General features: G+C 33.2%; 1 protein-coding gene across 1 annotated transcript in view; it reads right to left on the bottom strand.

Moving 5' to 3' along the window:
- Positions 1-3,697, bottom strand: part of LOC108690447 (hairy/enhancer-of-split related with YRPW motif protein 2) — a 52,333-nt gene that overhangs the window by 22,394 nt on the left and 26,242 nt on the right. Inside the window, exon 2 of the mRNA XM_018197742.1 lies at positions 2,454-2,583. Coding sequence (XP_018053231.1) covers positions 2,454-2,583 — 130 coding nt within the window. The remainder of the gene's footprint in view (positions 1-2,453; positions 2,584-3,697) is intronic.

Genomic DNA, 3,697 nt, shown 5'->3' with positions numbered 1-3,697 from the left:
TCTCTCTCTCTCTCTCTCTCTCTCTCTCTCTCTCTCTCTCTCTCTCTCTCTCTCTCTCTCCCCTCCCTATCTATCTATCTATCTATCTATCTATCTGTTCATCTATTTATATATATCTTCTTTTCTTTCTTTTCATAACAATATATATAATTCATGACAAGGAGAAAGCAGTGTGATAATTCATATGAGGAGTGATTTACGTTTTTATTATTCCATCTAACAATTTCATAAATTATTCCCTTCAAAAGCTTTACATCTATTTTAAGAATTTCGAAAGAATTTGTGATTTATTTTAGCTATATACTACATGCATTATTGATTTCTAAACTTGTGTCTGCGCGAATAACTGTGACGTAAGAGAGAATTATCGCATTCGCTGAAATGAACGCCGCTGGTACATAATCGCGTTATCCCAAAAAAGACTAGTAACAAATCTTTACGCTTTTATCAGCCCTTACAGAATATCCGAATTGCATAATTCTCTGCCTCTCTCTCTCTCTCTCTCTCTCTCTCTCTCTCTCTCTCTCTCTCTCTCTCTCTCTCTCTTTCTCATTTATCATGTATCAGGATTATAAAAGATGAATCGTGTCGCTATAATTATAATAGCGTGCCTAACCCGTTTTACATCAAATTAAAGCACCGTCTAGTTAGTAACGTTGGTCTGCAATGGTTTATCAACGCTTTCGCGAATACGATCATCGAAGACATCTTTGCATCTTCTTTTTTACATGATTTACATGATGAAAAAGGGAGAAATCAGGACTTCGAGTGCACGCATGAAACAAGATGTATGGTACATCTTGCGATATTAAGATAGATTTCTTCGCCATTATTCGGGCGATTCATTCACGGGAATACCCGACTTGTTTCTCGGTCATAGTTGTGAATCAAAGTCCATGCACAACTTACTCGACGATATGCGAAAAAATTTCGCTGCCTCATCAGAAACGAAGAAAACAACTTCGGGTCATCTCTCCCCTCAGTTAATTTCAAATTCATTCAACATTTCCAACTTTTTTTTTCTAGAGCATATAATCATTACGACACATAGTTCTTAAATAAATAATAATAATAATAGATAAAAAAAATGTTTAAATTTTCATTAGTACACATATACATTACATGCACTAACTATTTAGTATTTTATTTATGTGTTTTACGTCTTAAGCATTATAGTTTTAACATAATTACGAGTGCATTCTATTGAAAAGCACGCTTCTCGGCGTCAGTGTTATAAGAGCCGAGGTGAGCCGTTCCGCTTCAGGTTTCTCTATCTTTCTCGCTCTTTCTTTCTCCAGTAAACTGCACGTGGCGAATGAGATAATTCAAGTCACGCGCTTCTCCTCATCGCTTTCTGGAACCGTCGCGTCAAGCGCGCGCCGCTTCGCACGGCGATGAGTTTCGAAAGACGGTTGCCTGATATCGCCCCACTACGTTTAGGAACGCGTCATGAACTGATATAATGCTTGCGGGATATCCGGGAAAACGTGAAAGAATATATTTCTTAACGGACTACACAAATGGATAGGCACTTAAAAATACTTCGTCAAAATTACGCGACAAAATATGGAACGATCTAGAGACTAGGTGACAAGTCGAAAAATAGACTAATTTTAAGATTTTCTCTTAAAAATTAGAAAGAAATGGGAACATTTCCGTATATTGTTAAATTAAAAATTAAAAATGTGTATTATTATATGCATAATACTAAAACTTTATATTGTTACTATTAACATTGAAAAAAAATTGAAGAAAAAAATTTGATTTTTCCGAACTTTATAGCCTCTAAATAATATACACGCTCCCTTATTTCAAAAATTATGACACAATTTTAAAAATTGCTTTTTTCAAAAAGGAGGAAAATATATTTTTCAAGGTAACAGAAAATTATTGACTAATTAAATAATATCAGCAAAAAAAACATGTTCTTAACATAACCAAATGTCATTTTTATCATTTTCACAACCTTTAAAACCATCATTTTTAGTTATGACGATTTTAACAATTTTTTATGAAGTTAAATTAGTTCACTTTTAATGATTGATAAAACAATAACTGATTTATGATAATAACTTGAAAATTATATTTTCTTTTTTAGTTGAGTCACTTTTAAAGTAAAAAAGCAATATGTAATTTAAAAAATAAGGTTTTTTTACTTTTTAGTATGTTAAGCTGAACAAATACAACGAGATTATAATTAATCCTCCTTTACGCGAAATGTTTGCCTAGAATAAACGTTGCATCTCTGCATATAATTTCTTCAGTACTGAAGTATTTGTATTTCATTTAAGCAAATATTATGAAATACGGTAAAAATAATTGATGGATATTCGACGTGTGACTGAAACAAAAGAAACGAAACCGCGAGATGGCCAGATTGCTTAATATTTCGCCGATTGGCACGAAAGTGCTTATTATGAAGCCGATCGAGTATAAATGAGCTCGTGACTCACCCTAGAGACCTTCTTCTTGGTGTAGACCTCGTCATCCTCCGAGGCCGTCGCGAAGTTCAGATTGCCCTCGCAGTATCCAGCTCCTATACCCATTCTGTATATCTCGTCCTTGCAGGATCTACCATCCAGACTGAGAAAAGAATAAAAAATATACATGATTAGTCATCTACAATATTATTGACCTAAAAACGTATGTATAAGTAATAAGTTGTCGTTCAAGAAGTAACCTCGATGCTTCCATCATTTTTACATTCAAATACATTCATAAATACGAAAAGTAATAATATATTTTTAATTAGAAATATATAATTATATATACATATTTTTATAAATATATTATAATTATCTATTATATAATTATAAAAATATATAATTACAATTATAATAATTTATAAATAGATAAGTTCTTTCAATTTCAATTAAGTAAGGAGATAAACTCTTCTAAACAATTTCTCCTTTAGTAATTATTATCTCCCATTAGAGTTAATTATAATCAAGATTTTACTTTAATCATGGAATTAAATTTCTTTACATCATGTTCGTAAAGAAGAAAATTACTTAAAAATTAAAGAGAAAACTTTCAAAAAGAAAACAGCAAGATGCATTTTATGTGCGTCATGACGCTATCAAGAAGCTAAATGCATCCGCTTTGCGTGATATATTGCTTACGCAACCGCTCGACACGAATGTTTCAGTCAATAACCCTGTGCACGTCCCTTGCCCTGTTATAGATTTTCCGCTGTAAATAGAGTGAACGGGAAAAGCACGAGGCTCCGGCGCATTATTGATAAGCCCGGCAATGTCGTTGCTTATGAAACTTGCAGACGACACCGTTTCCCTAGTTCGTCGTACGCCACGACGGTTTGCCGAGAGGACTGTCAGCATTCCAACCCCCTCTTGTACAACGTGAATTTTTAACGGATTAAAGAGTACTCCGTCGCAGCGTTCTTCGCATATATGTGACACAGATACGCGGTAATTTTGTTAAAACAGTCAGAAGGCCGCCAGCAGCGGTAATTCACTAATAAGTCATCAGAAATCAAGTCTCATTTGATGCTTAATAATTGATTAAGACAAGAGGATAGAGCCATGTGAGAAACATTATTCTTTTAAAAAATCGGTCATTATTCTTATCACAGCGTCATACTAAAATAAAAGTTCTTTATTGTTATATTACAAAACATGGTTAACTACAAAATTATTATAATTACAATTAAATTGTGATAATTGGATGGACATTTTTA

Source organism: Atta colombica, unplaced genomic scaffold (genome assembly GCF_001594045.1).
Source record: "Atta colombica isolate Treedump-2 unplaced genomic scaffold, Acol1.0 scaffold321, whole genome shotgun sequence".
NCBI classification, from domain to species: domain Eukaryota; kingdom Metazoa; phylum Arthropoda; class Insecta; order Hymenoptera; family Formicidae; genus Atta; species Atta colombica.
This window is presented reverse-complemented; position numbering and strand designations above follow the sequence as displayed.